The sequence below is a fragment of the Megalobrama amblycephala genome, linkage group LG3, assembly GCF_018812025.1.
Source record: "Megalobrama amblycephala isolate DHTTF-2021 linkage group LG3, ASM1881202v1, whole genome shotgun sequence".
Lineage (NCBI taxonomy): Eukaryota > Metazoa > Chordata > Actinopteri > Cypriniformes > Xenocyprididae > Megalobrama > Megalobrama amblycephala.
This window is the reverse complement of record NC_063046.1, coordinates 30604514-30624416: the sequence shown is the minus strand read 5'-3', so window position 1 is coordinate 30624416 and position 19903 is coordinate 30604514. Positions and strand designations below refer to the sequence as shown.

Sequence of the window (19903 nt, the reverse complement as noted above, 5' to 3'; positions counted from 1 at the left end):
CATTTTTATGAAGTCAGTGGTCATTATTGTACTGTATCTAATTGCGTAAAATACTGTAGGTCGTCATATAACTCAACTTTTATTAGGAAAAACTACAAAGATCTTAGCACTTGCCAACATCAGTGTTTGTCTCAAAATAAATTCCAAAACCTGAGCAAAGGATTTGTTTAAAAAGTTTTTAAGGTCTTAACCTTTGCTTGTAGTGGGGGATCATACTAAACACTTTACTTTGACTTTTTTGAATTCGGGTTTTGCCACACAAATTTAGTCCAGTTGCATTAATTCAGGTTTGAAAAAGGTAACTATATGGCATAATTAAATTTTGTCAGACAATTTTTGTCTCATTAGGATCTTTTAGAAATGGAAGATACTGTAAGCAATCACAAACTTCTTGTGTAATAATGAGATTATGGCTTTGTTTTCAGGGGTGAGCCTTATCCACAAAGAGGGATTTGGTTGTTTCAGTGTTCCTGATGGAGTCTTACAGAGTTAGCGGCATGCCAAACACTGGACTATCTCAAGGCTATACGCAGCCTTCCCGCACAAGAGGCCAGAGCAATGGGACGTACGGCCTCAGTATCAGAGTTCAAGGCATAGATGGACACCCCTATGTGGTCCTCAATAATCAGGACAGAGGTCCGAACCCCTATGCGGACCCTCAAAACAATAATGGATATATGGATTCTGAAAGACCAAACAATTATGAGGAATATGATTTCAAAGGAACCAGGAAGAATCTTTCCGAAGGCCCATATGTGGATTTTATGTCTCCGAAGCTTCATGGAGGTCCTCACAATGGGACTTCTGATCCTAAGAAGCAATCCAGTCTTTTAAACTTCCAGAAGCATCCAGAGATTCTCAAGCCGTATGATCCTGAGAGCAATACTCTTGATAGCTTTCGAAGTTTACCTGTAGTTGAGACCCGAAACCCCTACCCAGGATCCCTACCCAGAGCCAACTCCCCAATTGTGAGCCAAGCCAGATCCTCCAGCCTAGTTCCAGAACCATCTTTTCTAGATGACAAGGGACACGCCCAACCTCAGGTTCGTCCCCAGACACTCCCGTTCAATGTCCAACCTCAAACAGGTCCGACCAAAGAGCATGTTCTGGCCCAGCCTCAGGTCAAACCCCAAGTTCAAGCGCAACCTCAGGTCAAGCCTTCTTTTAAGACTCCAGTGCCCTACCAGAGTCTGTCTCAACCCTCACAACGCCTTCCAGTTCCTCAGGCATCTACAGAAGCCAGTAACCCCAATGACCAGACCAAGGTCTCTTCTAGACCGCCCAGTTCAGTTAGTAGCACCAACTCCAGTCTGGAACGAAGTCGACGTGAGCCAGATGTGTTGCCCTTGCGGCGTATTGACTCCAGTGGCCCGGTGCTACAGTCTTCCTTCTCCCGTGACTCCTCTGTTGACTCTACAACACCAACAAAGGAAGACCAGTTGGACCAGCTTTATGCAGAGACTATCAACCGCCATGAGAACCGGCGCTACATCCCTTTCTTGCCTGGCACAGGGCGTGACATTGATACTGGTTCCATCCCAGGTGTGGATGAGCTTATCAAGAAGTTTGACAGCAAAGAGACTCAACAACGCAGGGGGCGGTCAGGGCGGAGGAATCGACTAAACCCAGAAGACCGCAAACGTTCCCGTAGTGTTGATAGTGCCTTGCCATTTGGTCTTGGGGGTGACACTGACTACTTGGATGAGGTTAGCAAGAATCGGGGCAGATCTACAGAGCATCTTCTTCGCCCATCACTGCTCCTGCAGAAGGGTGCTGGAGTGAAGACCTCCCCAATGTCGCCAACTTCCACTACTGGACCCAGGATAAGCCTAAGAAATGCAACACAAGTCAAAAGTGCTCCTGGCTCTCCTCAGGGGACAGTCTCCAACTCTTCAGCTGCTATTTTGGGGTACAAGAATCCTCAGAGTCATCCCTCTGTAGCACCTGTAGAGAACAAAAATGAAGAGGCCAAAACGTCACAGACTATGAGGTGCATGTCAAGTCTAAAAACAGGATCAATTTCTCGTCCTACTGTCAACCGTAAAACGACGAGCACTGAAGTGGATGCCCAGGTAAGAAAGGATGCACTTCCTCTGTTATTCCAATATATTCCCACCATTATGGGGGGACCAGTCATTTGTTTTTATGTATGCATACATATAATGACATGTATTTCTTTGCTTTCTTTTTATATGCTCAGGTGACACCTGATCTTCTGAAAGGTCAACAAGAGCTTTCACAACAAACAAATGAAGAGACTGCTAAGCAGATATTATTCAGTTACCTCAAAGATGGGTGAGTGCACTTTACAAATAATTTTGTATGGGGTTTGTAATTTCAAAACAATAACTTCAAAAAATTTGCTTTATTTTTGTTAAAATAATTTAATTTCATTGCTTTTTTAATGGTCACTTACAAATGAGATTCCATGATAAATCCATAATATAATGTATTCACATACAATTTTCTAAAAAAGTTTAGACTTAATGTCTGTGGAAATCTAAAAATATCATGTCAGTGTAAATACTGTATATTGATCATTGCTTTAAAAACTTTATTTTATTCTTATTTTTTTATTGTTAAATAATATATATATATTTAACAAATATCATGAATTATTAATTAATACATATTTGTTTAATAAAGATTATGTTTTTTTTTTTTTCTGAGGAAAAAAAAGTTTGCATTATTTGATCATTTAAGAGATTTAATATATTAACCTTAAAGGATTAGTCCACTTTTAAATACACTTTTCCTGATCAATTTATTCACCCCCATGTCATCCAAGATGTTCATGTCTTTCTTTCGTCAGTCGAAAAGAAATGAAGATTTTTGAGGAAAACATTCCAGGATTTTTCTCCTTACAGTGGATTTCAATGGCTACCAACAGATTGAAGGTCAAAATTACAGTTTCAGTGCAGCTTCAAGGGCTTTAAACGATACCAGATGAGTAATAAGGGACTTATCTAGCGAATCGATCGGTCATTTTCGAAAAAAATACAACCGTTTATGCTTTATAAACAAAATATCGCCTTGAACGTACTTTCCGCTTCCGCATTCTTCATAACGCTTACGCTGAATGTTCTACGCCTTCCCTATTCTACTTACGGAAAGAACGCGGCGCCAGTTTTGTTTTTCTCCATAAGTGGAATAGGGAAGGCGTAGGACATTCAGCGTAAGCGGTATGAAGAATGCGGAAGCGGAAAGTACGTTCAAGGCGATATTTTGTTTATAAAGCATAAACGGTTGTATTTTTTTCGAAAATGACCGATCGATTCGCTAGATAAGTCCCTTATTACTCATCTGGTATCGTTTAAAGCCCTTGAAGCTGCACTGAAACTGTAATTTTGACCTTCAATCTGTTGGTAGCCATTGAAATCCACTGTAAGGAGAAAAATCCTGGAATGTTTTCCTCAAAAATCTTCATTTCTTTTCGACTGACGAAAGAAAGACATGAACATCTTGGATGACATGAAGGTGAGTAAATTTATCAGGAAAAGTGTATTTAAAAGTGGACTAATCCTTTAACAAACAGTCATGAAGGTCTGCAGGCCTCCTCTATATGATACCATTTCCTCTGTTGTTTTCTGCCACATGTTAGTTTCACCACAACTTTAATTTGGCACACTAAAATATTTGATCCTAATGGCAAATTATAACAGTAGCCACTAGTTTTGTGTCCTTATTGGTCTAGGGTTGTTTCTTACTCAATAGTGTTCACTCTTTTTTTTTTCTTAGAAGTGAGATTTTACTTGGAATTTGAAGTCGTTTCCACATAGTCTGACATATAATGATAACAGTAGAAGAATTTTACCTCCCCTACATTTCTTCTTCATTTGTGTACAGTAGAATCATCCACTCACAACTCCAATCCCCACACATCTCATTCTTTCAGGGAAAAAAAAACAGGTTCTTAATGTTCCTCCTATAAACAATCGAATGGCAAGTCCTTTCTCAAAACAATCAAATGGCAAGTCATTTATTTAGATAAACTTAAAAAAAAGCTGCTTGCTAGATGTTTTAGACCATTCTTCGCCCAATATAAATGGCTTAGCCCATTGCCAACAACTAAAATCTGTTATTTTACTTGAAGGTCTAAATTTCCACCCAAAGCAGTGCTGTTTCCTTCTCTCGTCTAATCCTACATGATCACTGCACAGCTTCAAAGGCATGCTGTAGGTGCCCAACAGCCCAACCTGATCTAGTGAATAGCTGAAACCGTGCCCTCTCTGAACTCCATATTCTTGATGTCAAATGTTCCGCCCTCTCTGCATTCCTCATGTGATGCGTGGAGGGAGGTGAGCAGATTAATCGCCAGTATCTGTGAACCTTCTGAAGCCCTGCAGATCTAGGATCATATATCTTCTGGTCAATAGCAACCATTATTAACCAGCCCTACAGACAAGACTTGTCCTGAGGTAGTGGTTAGTTACCATTCAATGGCACGTGCCATAGGGTTGTGGTGGTTGTTTTGGAGCAAAACAATATTGTCGCCGTCAGTGTTCTGACATGGCGACATCAGCTTACGTCATGAAACCGTTAATAACAGTCTGCTCTGTGGGAAGTTGTGTATGTTTGAAGGAGAGGCGGTGCTGGTCTTTTGGTTTCTCCACTCTGTGTGAAATGTAATGATAAGCTTTAGTCTGCTGTATACGCATGGCACTAACCCAAAGTTCTGTGCTTTTCCCTGATGCATCACTCGAGTGCCCTGGGAACATGCGGGCATCCGTGTCCCTGCTCAGACGCACATTCCTAGACATGTGACTTGTTAAAAGAAGGCAATAATTAGGGTGGGTAGGTCATAAGGTGACACATCAAAGCTTGAGTACTCTGTACTCTCCACACAGGCAAAGAGCCAGGCTGATTTTTCTCAGAAATGTCAGGGATTATACTCTGATCCAGTCCACACACACACACACACACACACACACACACACTATCAACACACACTTTGGCTGGGAGAAAGAGACTCTCAAACCATCCAAGTGAATTAGGAGCACTTGTGTTTTGTTTTGCAGGAGCAATGATAACGATGACACTACCAAGAGGAAGGTCAACCTGGTGTTCGAAAAAATCCAGACCTTGAAGTCACGGGCTGCTGGAAACGTGCAAGGCGACAACAAAGTGAGCCGTTGTTGTGGCATTGTAATTGAGTTCAACAAACAGCTAAGACTGTGAGCCTCTTATAAGAGGGACTTAGTCTATCTCTTGGAGAAAGTATAAAGGCTGGCTGAGGTTATTTACTTGGCAAACGGCATAGTCATGGCTAATGTTTAAACATTTGCAAGCAAAATCAGACCAGAACCTAGTCTTTTTTTTATATATTTTTATTTATTTTCATTATTTTTATAAACATGTCTGCAAAATCATGAAATCTTGTATATGAAAAGATAAGCATATGAATAAGTGTTACAAATTCCCATCTTTTGAAATATTTCTGATTGGAATAGAGATCATTCTTGAGAACCTGCTGTTTTTATTCTGCTAAAATGCGAAACTGTATCTAATCCTTATCATAAATTGCTGAAAAGAGCTCTGTTGCATATAAATGTTTCTCTCTCAGGCTCCAGACCTGGCAGCCCAGGCTAGAACCCTTCAGGAGCAGAAAACCGAACTGGAAAAAGAAATTGCTGATCTTAAGAAACAGCTTGAGAATGAAAGCAAGGTAAAACTCTCTCTCTCTCTCTCTCTCTCTCTCTCTCTCTCTCTCTCTCTCTCTTCAATAATACCTCTACTGCTTTAACTCGTCAATTGCACCTTGGACCCCTGCTCTGTCTGTTTAGTCATTCTGTTAGAAGCTTCCGAAAATCCCACTCCTATCACCCCTTAAGATCGATAATCAAATTAACCAATTACTGGCTTATTAGAAAGACTGGGCCTTAAATCCAAAAAAAGACGCCCAGTGTCTCAAGACAGACAATGATTTTGAAGGTTCAGTAAGGTTACTGTCATTTCATGTCCTCACTGTCATTTCTTATTATGTCTCTCCCTGCAGAAGCGCACTGATCTGAGCGAGACTCAGCTGAAGGCGGGAGCAGGAATGAAAAATTTGAGGAGAGAGCTGGAACAGAGTCAAGCCGAGTGCAGCAGACTACGGGACAAGCTTAGTAAAACAGAGGCTGACCTGCGCACTACAGTGGATGAGTAAGATACTGTCTTGTAAATCCATTCTGCAGATTTTGCACCCAAAATCAGTGCAGAAAATGCTGGTAAAGTCCGCTTGGCTCTTCTTTTTCTTATTAATTTTACTTTTGAATGAACAAACTTCAGAACAAACTTCAGCGTTAGAATCCTTCTAACGCTGTGAAAATCTACACTACCATCAGATGTGCAAGTTTCTGGGATTTCTCCATCCCATAGCTAAGGTTGTCAAAATAAGGTGTAAATTATCCTTTGTGACATCATGGTTTGAATTGGCAGGGATTTATATGGACATGAGCTCAGCAGATTACCAGGCATGTCTGCGTTGGCTCTTGTTTCTCTTCAGAATGCAGGTATTCTGAGTGTATTTGTGCATGTATCAGACTCTACCAGGTAAAAATGGAGAAAGAGCAGTACCAGACTGAGATCCGAGACCTGCAGGACCAGCTCTCCGAGATGCACGATGAACTGGACGGAGCCAAGCAATCTCAAACAGACAGCACAGACAAAGAGGCCATGATGGAGGTACAGCGTCATCATCTTAACAAGTCAAAACCAATGTCAAAAGATACATTGCATAAATACGCTACCATTCACAAGTTTGAGGTCGGTATGATTTTTTTTTTTTTTTTTTTAGAAATGAATACTTTTTTTTAGCTTTAAGGATGCATTAAATTGATCAAAAGTGACAGTAAAGTCATTTGTTACAAAATATTTATATTTCAAATCCTGTTCTTTTGAACTTTATCTAAATTCATGAAAATTTGTCACTGTTTCCACAAAAATATTAAGCAGCACAACTGCTTTCAACATTGATTAAAAAATAAGAAATGTTTCTTGAGCAGGATATCATCATATTAGAATGATTTCTGAAGGATCATGTGACACTAAAGACTGGAGTAATGATGCTGAAAATTCAGCTTTGCATCACAGAAAGGAATTACATTTTAAAATGTATTGAAATAGAAAAGTGAAAAAAAAATATTTTAAATTGAAAAAAAATATTTCAGAATATTAGCATTTTTGATCAAATAAATGCAGCTTTGGTCAAAAATATTTAAAAAATCTTACTGACTGCAAACTTTCGAACAGTAGTGTATAACTTCTATTTCAGCTCATGAAATGTCATGGAAAGCTGTATATTTCCCATGCAAATTTTACACTGCAGTAATCTATAACATAACTTTACATATTCAAATTAATTAATAATTGAGGCTGATGACAGAACCTGTTCTGCTGTTCTCTCTAGGACTTTATGCAATTGAAACTTGACCTCCAGGATCTGCTTCTTGCCAAAGAGGAGCAGGAGGATCTGCTGAGGAGGCGTGAGAGAGAGCTGACCGCCCTTAAAGGAGCTCTGAAAGAGGAGGTGGCAACTCACGATCAGGAGGTGGATAAACTTAGGGAGCAGTATGAAAAGGAGATCCGTAAGCTGCAAACGGTTGTGGAGGAAGCCAAACAGGTGATATATCTGTTTTTTTACATTTGAACTGCTTACAAATACAGCTTGTGTGATGTTAGAAACCTTTTCTGAAGGTTTCTGAACCCTACTAAAAGTGGCATAAAACAAAGGAAATGTGATATTTAAAGTATTTTTATGTACCATCATAGCATATGTTAAGACGCACATAATAAATTATTCTTTAATATTATGTCACAATATTATGATTTGCATGTTTTGATTTGTTTTTTACAAAGTATCGGACCACTTTTTAATAGAAATTTATTTCCTAGTGACTTAAAGGTGCCCTAGAATTAAAAATTGAATTTACCTCGGCATAGTTGAATAACAAGAGTTCAGTACATGGAAATGACATACAGTGAGTCTCAAACACCGTTGTTTCCTCTTTCTTATATAAATCTCATTAGTTTAAAAGACCTCCGACGAACAGGCGAATCTCAACATAACACTGACTGTTACGTAACAGTCAGGATCATTAATATGTATGCCCCAATATTTGCATATGCCAGCTCATGTTCAAGCATTAGACAAGGGCAGCCAGTATTAACGTCTGGATCTGTGCACAGCTGAATCAACAGACTAGGTAAGCAAGCAAGAACAATAGCTAAAAATGGCAGATGAAGCGATAATAACGGACATGATCCATGATAACATGATATTTTTAGTGATATTTGTAAATTGTCTTTCTAAATGTTTCGTTAGCATTTTGCTAATGTATTGTTAAATGTGGTTAAAGTTACCATCGTTTCTTACTGTATTCACAGAGACAAGACTGTCATTATTTTAATTTTTTAAACACTTGCAGTCTGTATAATTCATAAACACAACTCCATTCTTTATAAATCTCTCCAACAGTGTGTAATGTTAGCTTTAGCCACGGAGCACTATCAAACTCATTCAGAATCAAATGTAAACATCCAAATAAATACCATACTTACGCGATTAGACATGCTGCATGACGAACACTTTGTAAAGATCAATTTTGAGGGTTATATTAGCTGTGTGAACTTTGTTTATGCTGTAAAGGCAAGCGTGAGCTCCATGGGTGGGGAGCGTGAGCATTTAAAGGGGCTGCAGCCTGAATTGCCGCATATTTAATGATGCCCCAAAATAGGCAATTAATAAAAATAATTTAAAAAAATCTATGGGGTATTTTGAGCTGAAACTTCATAGACACATTCAGGGGACACCTTAGACTTATATTACATCTTTTAAAAAGGCGTTCTACGGCACCTTTAAAGTAGTTGATCATGATGATTTTGTTCAGATGAGGGGAAAGGGCTCAATAGAACAGAACAATCAGGAAGAGAAGGAGTGAAAGAGCGAGTCTGAGGGCAGATAGGTGTCCACAAGTAGGTGGAACTCCTTCAGCCACCCTCTTAGTTCACTTCCTTTTTCCAACAAAGAAACTTCCTGTCCAAAGGAGGCCATTGTTGTCTCAGTTTAGATGCATTTTAAAATAGTAAACAGACAAAGAGTTTAATCTTGGTCAGGTGCCACAGTAAACCTGGTTTGTGCACTCATTGTGCTTATTTTGAAATAGCTGCACGAACGGATGTCAGAAGAATAATGGATGGTTTTGTTGTTGGATATTTGAGAAGTGGAGAAATAGGCCGATTACAGATGTTGGCTTTCTGGATGTTTTAGTGAGCGACCAAGCTGCCAGGCTAAAGGAGTGTTATCGTGCGCATCTTCTTTATGGAGTTAGTGTTGATAGAAAGGCCCCATGTGGAGGAACACTGAAGGGTGAAGCGCTAAATGGAGTTTAGCACTGCTTAATTGCAGTGGCAGGCCGTCACTAATCTAATGAGGCTCTGATGGGGTGGTTAGCTGGTCTCTCTCTCTTTCTTTGAAAATGAATGATGGGATTGTTTCATATGCAAATAGCTGGGGGAATTGCACATGGCCAATAAGTGGGTCACTGTGCAGACAAGGGGTCTTACAGATGACACAATGGGAGGAGCTCTGTACAAAAGGTTAATTTGATTTGTTTGCCTTTTTTATTCTACAAAGTTTGCATGAGAGTTTAGACTGCTGATCTTAGGTTTCCCAGTGCACCTCGTGTGGATATTTCTATAAGGCTTTTGCTATCAGCGATGTAAAAATGTAGATGGTCAATATAACTCTGAGTTTGTTTTTGTACACTTTTACTGCTGCATATAAAGGTATTGCTCTGCCCCAGTAGCAGGAGGGGGGACAGAAAGGGAGTGGTGGGTCACAGCAAGAGATTCCTGATTCTCAACGGTTTGGCGTCCTTGTGAATGGATTCTCTCCCTGCTCCAATAGCTTTTCCTGTTTTCTTAAGGCCAATTCACACTGCACCTACAATCGCCGACCACCGGCAACTGACACTTCATCAGGTTTTGTCAGATCAGTGTTTTGCCATTGGTTGGCACTTGTTTTTCAGGTGATTGGTTTTGGAATATCTGCAAAGTGACATACTGTAATATGGTGATTGTCTGTGTTGGTTGGCATCAGTCGGTGCAGTGTGAATTTGCCTTTATTCGTAACGCCTTCATAAAAACCAGACCAAAACAAACTTTTGTTTTAGATATGATTAAGCTTTTTTCCATTATAAGTTTATTAATTATACTTTTTTTTACTTTAAAGTGCATTTAAATGTTTCTTATATCAAAATATGGCAGGTAGTAGTTTTTTACCACTGTTTTTTTATGTTTTTGAAAGAAGTCTCTCACTAAGGTTGCATTTATTTGATCAAAAAATAATGTAAAACAGTAATGTTGTAAAAAGAAAAAAATATGATTACCATTTAGAATAACTGTTTTTTGGTTTTTTTATATTTTTAATAAATTCATGTAATGGTAAAGCTGAATTTTCAGCAGAATGATTTTAGAAATCATTCTAATATGCTGATTTCCTCCTCAGAAATTTTCCTTCCTATTATTATTAATGTGGAAATCAGTTGTGCTGCTTAATATTTTTGGTGATTTTCTTTTTTCAGAATACTTTGATAAATAAAATGATGAATAAAAAAAACAGCATTTATTTGAAATAGAAATAGTTATAGAGATGCTGTTCATTGGGCAACCCCTGTCAGTCAACCACTACTGAAAATCCAAAACAGATCTTGCAACGGTCGCTGGGATCAGGATGTATAGCTTTTGGTGTATTTGAGTGCAGCGCCATCACTGTGCTGTATTTGTTTGTTTTGTGGGCTGTGGCTGATACAGAGCGGTAACCGTCTCCTTGGGGCTGTTTGGGGAGCCGACAGTCTCACAGGACGTGGTGTGTTTCCTCAGGTGATGATAGCAAACTGTTCCAGCCTGCTCTGTGGTGATTCAGCTGGATGCCTGAGTGGGAAAGGGGAAGTGGAGGATGAGATAGAGGGACAGAGGGAAGTGTAACAAGAACAAAAACAGTGAAGAACAGCCATATGAAAGCAAATACGTTCTTCAAAGAGATTATGTGCATCTGCGTTAGTCTACATCTCACCCTTTAGCCTAATAACAACAAGCTCAGTCGGCAGCATTTCAGTGTCTTGATGGACAGTGACAATGATTATAAGCGATTACTGTGACAGTTCATAGTCTACATATAAACAGCAGCCCTCATGCGTGACGCACATGTAACTAGGCCATGGCCGGGTCCTCACTACAGGCTGAGCTCAGTCCAGCACTGGCCTGGATTCTTCTGCCATTGTTCTCACTGTCCCACAGAGCCAAAGTCCCCTGCAGTCAAGAAGTGTAACGTCCTGAAACCCTACAAACCCCCCACCGTGAGCTCAGCAGAGGGGGTCTGACCCTCAGACCTCCAGTCTTTATGGGATTAAACACAGAAGCACAAAGCTAAGGATTTAGCCCGGGCTTCAAATGAGTTCAAACTTCTTGGCTGTGGTTTTAAAGATGGGAGAGAGTGGAGCATGATGGCAGATATATCTGTAATGTTCAGTGAAGGTAGTGGTATGTGTCTTTGTGTGTAGAAAACAATTGATGAGTCGCTTTAAGTTACAATCACACCCAGTCTCATGACACCATCTGTATGTCTGAAGTGTTTATAAAGTGTGTTTTGAATTTGGTTTTTATTAAGGAGGTGGCTGGGAAAGTTATTTGCCCAACCAGCTGCTGTGTCAGTTACATGGTGAAGGAGTTGTTTTATTGATTTATACTACCATTCAAAAGTTTAGGGTCAGTAGGGTTTTTAATTGTTTTTAATAGAAGTATCTTATGCTCACTAAGGCTGCAATTATTTGATCAAGAATAGGGTAAAACAGTAATATTGTGAAAAATTCTTACAATTTAAAATATCTGTTTGATATTTTTAATATATTTTAAAATGTAATTTATTTTTGTAATGGCAAAGCTGAATTTTCAGCATCATTTCTCCTAGGGCTGTGCGAAATTGATTTCTCGATTTTGATTTTGGCAATGATTATGAAAAAAAAACAAGATAATCTAGGTAAAACAATTATTGTGCTGCTGCCGCATTCCTCCCTGCGCATCCCATCCTTTCCTTCACAGTGGTGTGCTTTCGTTCCTCCAGCCAAACTTAAAGGGTTACTTCACCCAAAAATGAAAATTCTGTAATTAATTATGGCGTTTTAAAAGGAAAACGATCCTCGTCTACACTGGTGTTTGCACAGCGTTTCAGAAACTAAACTACACGTCCGAAAACGCATGTCACGACCATTCATGCACACTAAGCATGCGCGTACAAGTGTTAACAGTTGCCTCTTGTGTATGTAGGTAGCTGCAGTATTTAAAATGCAGAGTTTAAAGGTGCTACAGAGGATCTTTTCGTAGACTGAGAAATCAAAGACTGTTAGTGAGTTTTTGAAATGAGCGCATGTGTAAGAACAACCCCCCCCCCCTTCACAGCTCATTTCGAGGGAACGCCTCCCAAAACACGTGCACAAGTATTGGAACACGAGTGTTTGTTTACCACCGGCATTCGCTGTGTCGTGTTAGTGGATTCATTATGTCGGACTCACCGCAGGTAACTCATAATCTGCAGTTGTTACTCCTGTCTCCTGACAAAAACATTGTATGCGGCGCCTGTGGAGTGTGGAAAGTTACTGGAGCGCGCAGCCGCGCACGTCTCGCTCGTCTCTCACAAGGAACGTCACGGCAGTGATTGAGAAGCCAGAGGGCCGATCGTTTACGCGATGATTGCGTAAACGATTGGCTGATGTTTTTAAGGCCCTACCTCATGCACAGATGATGTATATTAATATTATTCCTTTCAGTGCACCCAAAAAATAGTCTTTTATCAGTTAGTAAAGACAGTTTCAAGTAATATTGCAAAAATGAATAAAACAAAACATCCTCTTTAACACCTTTAACTGCACAAGGGCTGCTAAAAATGACAACAAAGCCAGCAAAGATTACAGTTCAGTCTCCATGTTTATGTTTACATGGTCGTCAAGGATACACAGAGCAGTGGGCAGCCACGCTGTGATTTTTAAAAGTGTCCGTTTTGGTCCGATTACACTGAAAAGCAACCCTGGCATTTTCAAACTAAAACAGGGTCTGCAGCGTTTTCGAAAGTCTCTGTTGTCGAGGGTCGAAAATGCTGGAGTAGTGTAAACGATAGGCGTAATCGTAGCATAAGTTATGTGTTTTAAAAAGAAAACGCATTAGTGTAAACGGGGCCTTAAATGAATGTAAACAGTTGAGAAAGAAAATGCATGTGTAACAGTATACTGGATCTGTTTAGCTCTTAAAGTGACAGCAGCCTAATAAATCTGCTGCAGTCTATCATTAATGTTAATCAGACGACAAAAGACAAAGATAAAATCACTCGCTGCTCTTGAATAAATAACTTTTGTACTTTTAATAAGGATTACTCTATATTTAATTTTAGCAGTGTTATTTTACATGTGATTACTTTATTCAATTTCTGTTGTCATTTAATTATCTTAATACCACTGTTAGTACATCTTCCTGAAAAACCTAAAGCACTGTTTATTTAATTTGTATTTTTGTTCAGTTGTATTTATTTGTCAGTTTTGTTTGTAATTAGTTTCTTTGTTCTTATTGTATTGCTGACTGTTGATACTTCAGCGAAAACTAAAACTAGGTTAAATAATGTAAGTAACGGACCTCAAAACAGTTACAGAAGACAACTGTGAAATTTCACTGATATTTAAAATTACTCATATCATGAAATAAGACTTTGAGCATATCACCCACCAGTTAAATAATCATGATTTCAATATTGACCAAAACAACCGTGATTATGATTTTTGCCATAATCGAGCAGCCCTAATTACTCCAGTCTTCAGTGTCACATGATCCATCAAAAATCATTCTAATATGCTGATCTGCTGCTCAAGAAACATTTCTTATTCTTTACTTTAAAAGGAACAATGCACATTAATTGTCATGAGCACTGGGTCCATCATGTAAATGTGGCAGATTTAGCCATACAGGCTAATTTTCATCTGTAGTCCCTAAATATTATGATTGAATACAGTTGTACAGCTATTTTTGTTGAAACTGTGATACAGTTTCCTTTTTATTCACAATTTTTGAGGAATTGCAAGAAAAAGAACAGTATTTATTTAAAAGAGAAATCTTTTGTAACATTATAAAGGTCTTTACTGTTACTTTTGATCAAGTTAATTTGTCCTTGCTGATAAAAGTATTAATTTCTTTAAAACTGACCCCAAACTTTTGGTAGCTTACAATAAGCAAATGAACATTGTAACATGCATGAAGAGTACATAGAAACTGAATGAAATACCCTGGTTCTGCTATGAGTCTCATGGGATATGATCCTGATATACCACATCCGCCATGTTTGCATTGTTATATGAAATCTGCTGTGTTGCTGTTCCCCACCATTTGTGAATACAACAACTTTTGTCAATGGCCTCCTTAGCAGTTTTGGCAGTAGAACACATTCCAGAAAGTTCTGGGATCTGGCCACTCTGATCACCAGAAACTCAAATGATTACATTTGTAGTGTAATGTGTCCTAATGCATCCCGGGCCACATACTTTTCTAACACATAATCATTTCACGGTTTTAACCTTTGCGAACAAAGCACGGCTCTACAAGTGCAAAAATTTGGAGAAGTCATGCACAAGATTTAATTTGCTCTTTCTTACATTCTCTGCTTTTGAAATCTGTGTGTACTTGAGCCACCCTCCACATTCAAAGAATACAGTATGTTTTCTTATCTCCCTCCCTGAAGGACAAGAGGAGGTTATTACAGGCGTCTTATGCAGCTGGAAAGAAGCCAGTGCTTTTCAAGCAGCACTTTTTCATTTCCAGCTTGAGCACCTCTCGCCCGTCCTTAGCATTTCGTCCTGCTTCGGCACATTCGTGTGTATGTGCCTCTTTGTTTAGGAGCAAATCTATTGTAACGTATACCACCAGGATGCAGAAACAGACCCGGTGTTGTTTGGAGCCAGAGTGAAGCTTGAGTCTTTGGTGTTGCTGTGGTATTCAAAGGCTGAACACTTTGTGCCTGGCTGATAAAGTTTCAAGTACCTCGGATGACCTGTCGCTTATGTTTCTGTGGTTGTGTATTCTTATCTTTCTGTTGAGTCACAGCACTTTTATTGAGAAAAAGAGTGCCTGGCATGTAAACAGAGGTCACATTGAAAGGTTGACCATAGGAATAGATGACTAATTGGTCTTGGCTCTCACAGTGAAAACCCAAACTTGGTTGTGGTAGGTAAAAACAGGGCTGAATTTTGGAAAAAAGGAAAGCAGGATTTCCTGTGGTTTTGCACATTCTGAGTACAATGTGGATGAAATCACTGCTGAGGCACCAGTTAAGTATCAGTGCAGTGATCATCAGTGATCAATTTTGATACATTCATTAATTTGATTCATTTATGATGGTCATGTGTTTTAAGGGGAAATAACACGTTTTTTGTCTTGTGAAAATTTCGAAGTTAGAGTTAAATATTATTATTATTCTTAGTCAATGGAAAAATATTGTGACCTTTTTTGCAACTTTTTAAATGTTTCTATTTATAATTTTTTTTAATGTATATTAATATAAAGATAAATATAAAAAATTATATATTATATGCCCCTAAAGGGACACTGTGATAGGGAGATGGGATTTGCGATGGGAGGAAAAAATAGATTTCAATGCTTTTGCGTTCACTCGCAAATCTTTTGTGTTCTTTGCGAGCGAACGCAAAGTTTCTCAGGGGAACGCAAAAAAAAATTGTCAGAGAACGCAAAAGCATTGACTTATTATTTCAGCTTCCATAAGAAATATATAATATTTGAGAAATGATATTGCCTCCAGAGCATCGCAGTAGGCTATATTTGTAAATGGTGTGATGATGGAAGTCCAATTGGTGCTGCGGTTGACCTGCGATTAAATTTTGGATGGCTTTAAGATTATGTTGTACCCCACCAGATTATAAAATTGACATGTAAACTTGAATGATTTGAAAGTGGATTAGAGAGGTTTAGCTCTTTGGAAGTACTGTGCTGCATGTGAAGGAGAAAATCATGGTGAATTTAGGATGGCTTTAGGCAGGTTTATTAGTTTCACTGATGGTTTAGGCTGTGAAGATTTAGGGCCGCAAAGCTTCAGGACGCACCGTGTCCTTGCTTGGAGTTCATGAACTGATTGTGATTCTCCTGCCATTGTTATTCTTGAGCTTTTAAACACTCTCACAATGCTGGTTAATGCCCAACTATACATAAACAGCCCGAGCAAGCTGGAGCGCCATTCAGAGCACACTGCTTTCTCAAATCTTTCTGAGTCTTTGTAATGCCTCTGTCAAGAAACAAACATTGCTCGTCTCTGCCCTTTCATTTCTCTCTCTTTCTGCTCTTCAAAGCCCAGACTGCGGGAACTGGGGCTTGCAGGGAAAGGGAACGTGTGAATACAAAAAAAAGAGTTTCAACGGTTTCCCCAATGCAACAGTTTCTCAGCACCATTCCTGTGTCCTGTAGCTTATCAGCAGTAAAATGTCTCACTCCAAGTAAAGGGAAGAGAATATTGCCACAATTAAACTGTTGTAACCTTCTCTGAAGGACACAGACATCATGACAGCCACCTCATGTCGAGCCACAGCTTTTCTGAAGATAAAAATGTTAATATTTACAATTTTAAAAGTTCATTGCTTACTAAACTTTGTCAGTTTGTGTTATCTTCTGCAGTTTTGCAAGCATAGAGTATGTTGTCTTACGCTAGGTACATATTAGCGAGGCACCACCTTCTGGCCTCTGTAGTTTAGGGGTGGTGGTGTGGCGTAACAGACATTTGGATTTGTTTTGGGGCGGGTGGCCATGGTTATTTTGGGAGGTATCGTAGTTAATGAGTTAAGAATTACTGACCAGTGAGGGCAGCAGAGAAAGAGAGGGGGAAGGATTCTTAGAGGGGCTTCAGGACTTTGAACTGCAAGCAGAACTGACATAAATCCACCCTGCTAATGAGTCACTGTGTTATGAGTTCCTGTGTTAGGCTTGGAATGAATTTGTTAACACACACGCACACACACAAAGAGCTTTTTTGTCGTCCGGATGTTCACCAATCACAGGGTTTTCAGTTGTAGTTCCACTCCATTAGGGCACAGGTATTTTAGACACTGTCTGAAGTGTGTCTCTTACCTGTTGCATGATAAAAATAATCGTGATAAAGCATTTACCTGTGTGAATTTTAAAAAGCACATTAGAAATTTGTAGGAAATAAAATGTTGTACTACAAGTAACATTTATCAGACAGAACAAATTTTGTTATAGTTAACTAAAACCATATAAAAACATTTATTGAAATAAAATAAATGTAATAAAATAATATATACTAAAAATGAATAATAAATGTATATAGACATTTAAAAAAGCTAAAAATGACAAAAACACAACAAAATTACTAAAACTTTAATTAAAATTAAAATGGAAAACATTAATAAGAACTAAATAAAAATTTAATTAAAAAAAAAAAAAATATATATATATATATATATATATATATATATATATATATATATATATAATAATCTCAGGAAAAATCTCAGGAATAGTGAAATAACACTGACTAGGACTTGGCTTTTTGTTCAGCTATAATTGGAGTATTGTCTTTTTCCACAGTTGCTCACGGTGGATGGTTAAACCAGTTGGATGACATTCTCTCATGCATGGCAAATGATCTACCTGCTCATCCAGTTCTGGAACCATCCGTGTTGTGTTTAATCTTTGAGCTGTCATCAACAGGATATGTTGATCCTTCGTTGCATGACAGCTGTCTCGGTTTGTTAGCTGAAAACCTCACAAGGAGTTCTGTATGTGTTGTTTTAGGTGTCTTTGTCCATGGGTGTCTAAATTGCAGAATGAGTTTAAAATGGCACAATGCATTTACACATACAGGCAGCTCTACAGGACAGTCTCGTTCATTCATCAAACTTGGCGGAGAAGAACGCCGAGTGCTCTGTAATACCGGCCGAGCAAAAGCTCAAACCAGACAAAGCAGCAGCCACCAACAGAGCACAGCCTAATTAAGGAATTCATTCACGTTCGGAGACGGCTGCTGAACCCGTAACTCGTCAAAAGGCTTAAGGAATCAGGAAACTGTATATGTGTCAGGCTGAGTCATTGAGAAACTGAGAGAGATGTGCTTAGCTGATTCTGAATGGATGACGCTAAAAAAATTGTACAGGGTCATTCAGTTTAACCTCACCTCTGTTGCCTGTGATTCACTGCATTTGTATTGGCCCACATCATTTAAGAGGGTGTCAGAGGTCAGAGGCCTGTTGCCCAACACTCACTTTTCCATTAGACACATTCAGTTGGCGGAGTTCATTGACTTGATGTGTACTGCAGCTCCTGTACTACAGTCTAATATGTCACTTTTAACCAGCTTCTAAAATTGTATAAATTCAATGGTAGCTAAACTGACAATCATCTATAACTGGCTAATGAAGCTTTATTTTGCTTTATTTTATATATATATATATATATATATATATATATATATATATATATATATATATTATTATTTTTATTTTTTTTTGTTTTTATTTTTTTGTTTTGTTTTGCATATTTGTGACAAACAATGCAGGTGATTGTGTTGCTGGCAGCATTGTGGCAAGCTTGTTTTTTGTTTTTTCTTCCTCATATTTCATTCTGGTGACTTAAAGGGATAGTTCACCCAAAAATGAAAATTTGATGTTTATCTGCTTACCCCCAGGGCATCCAAGATGTAGGTGACTTTGTTTCTTCAGTAGAACACAAATGATGATTTTTAACTCCAACCGTTGCCGTCTGTCAGTCTTATAATGCGAGTAAATGGTAACACAATTTGTAAGAGTCAAAAAAACATGCACAGACAAATCCAAATTAAACCCTGCGACTCGTGACGACACATTGATGTCCTAAGACACGAAACGATCGGTTTGTGCGAGAAAACGAACAGTATTTATATCATTTTTTTACCTCTAAAACACCACTATGTCCAACTGCGTTCAGCACTCGCTTAGTGAGGTCTGATCGCACTCTGACAGCGGAAGTGATGTCTAGCACTTATTGAAGTATATGCGCGAGACATCACTGCCATTGAATGATATAAAAATTATATAAATACTGTTCAGTTTCTCGCACAAACCGATCGTTTCATGTCTTAGGACATCAATGTGTCGTCACGAGCCGCAGGGTTTAATTTGGATTTGTCTGTGCATGTTTTTTTGACTCTTATAAATTGTGTTACCATTCACTCGCATTATAAGACTGACAGACGGCAACGGTTGGAGTTAAAAATCATCATTTGTGTTCTACTGAAGAAACAAAGTCACCTACATCTTGGATGCCCTGGGGGTAAGCAGATAAACATCAAATTTTCATTTTTGGGTGAACTATCCCTTTAATGCAGGAATTTTACACATGTACTACCATTGAAATGTTTGGGCTGTTTTTTTGTTTTTGTTTTTAATAAGAAATTAATAATTTTATTCAGCAAGGATCCATTTAATTAATCAAAAGTGGCTTTAAAGACATTTATAATGTTACGTAAGATTTCTATTTCAAATGCTGTTTTTTAACTTTGTATTTATTGAAGTATCCAGAAAAAAACAGACCTCGATTTTCACAAAAATATTAAGCAGCACAAACGTATTTGACATTGATGATAATAAGATTAATAATAAGTTTAAGATTAATACGTATCTTGAGCAGCAAATCAACATATTAGAATGATTTCTGAAGGATCATGTGACACTGAAGACTGGAGAAATGATCCTGAAAATTCAGCTTTACCATCACAGGAATAAATTACAATTTAAAATCCTATCAAAATAGAAAACTGATAGTCTAAGTTTAATAATATTTCACAGTATTACTGTTTTAACTGTATTTTTCATTAAATAAATGCAGC

The 19903-nt window shown here is 38.4% G+C and overlaps 1 protein-coding gene across 1 annotated transcript in view; it reads left to right on the top strand.

Annotated features, from left to right (window-relative positions):
* The window catches only part of cgnl1 (cingulin-like 1), a 37565-nt gene that overhangs the window by 2076 nt on the left and 15586 nt on the right, over positions 1-19903 (top strand). The window contains exons 2-8 of the mRNA XM_048185061.1: positions 426-2072; positions 2201-2295; positions 5019-5124; positions 5564-5665; positions 5996-6144; positions 6525-6666; positions 7391-7603. Coding sequence (XP_048041018.1) covers positions 474-2072; positions 2201-2295; positions 5019-5124; positions 5564-5665; positions 5996-6144; positions 6525-6666; positions 7391-7603 — 2406 coding nt within the window. The 5' untranslated portion in view covers positions 426-473. The remainder of the gene's footprint in view (positions 1-425; positions 2073-2200; positions 2296-5018; positions 5125-5563; positions 5666-5995; positions 6145-6524; positions 6667-7390; positions 7604-19903) is intronic.